Source organism: Tupaia chinensis, unplaced genomic scaffold, assembly GCF_000334495.1.
Source record: "Tupaia chinensis unplaced genomic scaffold, TupChi_1.0 Scaffold138725_1, whole genome shotgun sequence".
In the NCBI taxonomy this organism is placed as follows: domain Eukaryota; kingdom Metazoa; phylum Chordata; class Mammalia; order Scandentia; family Tupaiidae; genus Tupaia; species Tupaia belangeri.
Genome location: NW_006198617.1, coordinates 1,807,575 through 1,808,421, shown reverse-complemented (window position 1 = coordinate 1,808,421; position 847 = coordinate 1,807,575). Strand labels below are relative to the sequence as shown.

Sequence of the window (847 nt, the reverse complement as noted above, 5' to 3'; positions counted from 1 at the left end):
GGGGGCGGCGGGCCTCACGGTGCTGGTCCATCCGGGCCTCCTGCTGGCAGGAGTGGTGTCAGAGGGAAAGCACGTGTGACCGGCAGATTGCCTCCCCACCCCCACCTCACCCCCCACGGCCCTGGCCCTCCCCTGCCCCTCACCCCTCACCCCAGGCTGCGTCACCCCTGCAGGCTGCTCCCTCGTGACTGAGCACGTGAGGGTGGCGCCTCTCCCTCTGCAGCTGTCCCTGTGGTGGGGATGGCAGGTGGGACGTCCCCACAGTGCTGATTTGGAAAATGGACAAAGCCTCGAGTCGGCAGTGAGGCAGCAGCTCTGGCTCTGTTTTCAGGCCCAGTGCCACCGGGCCCCTGGCCCCATTGCTGGGCCATGAGGCCCACTGTCCACCACCCACTCCTGGTTGGTCTGGAAGGTGCCAGGAGGAAACGGAGGCTGGGAAGTGGGGGAATGGCACCCCTGAGACCAGGAGCACCCCGGCTGTGGCTGGTGCTCACCCTGCCTCCTCAGTGCTGGAGCGCAGTGACCCTGTGGGGACGCGTGACGTGCGTCAGCTCAGCGCTCCACCACACCCCACCAACCTCGGGCCTTGCCTTGGTTTCTATCGCAGAGTTCGACAAATTTCTGGAAGAAAGAGCCAAAGCTGCTGAAATGGTCCCTGACCTCCCCTCGCCCCCGGCGGAGGCCCCTGCCCCAGCCTCAAACCCCTCTGGCCGGAAGAAGCCCGAGAGGTCGGAGGACGCCCTCTTTGCCCTGTGAGCTGCTCTGCGGTTCGCCTTCCACACGGCAGGGCCAGGTCGCCGCTCGCTCCCCTCCCCCTCCCTGGGCGCCGGCCCACCCCCCGCCCTCC

The 847-nt window shown here is 67.7% G+C and overlaps 1 protein-coding gene across 4 annotated transcripts in view; it reads left to right on the top strand.

The window, feature by feature from the left end:
- TOM1L2 (target of myb1 like 2 membrane trafficking protein) overlaps nucleotides 1–832 on the top strand; it is a gene marked incomplete at its 5' end in the record, with an annotated part of 90,003 nt that extends 89,171 nt beyond the window's left edge. For 3 of the 4 annotated variants that reach the window (XM_014592911.2, XM_014592910.2, XM_014592909.2), the window contains 1 exon segment: nucleotides 606–832. In XM_014592911.2, coding sequence (XP_014448397.2) covers nucleotides 606–756 — 151 coding nt within the window. 4 annotated transcript variants of the gene reach the window in all.
- Nucleotides 833–847: the final 15 nt, after the last annotated feature.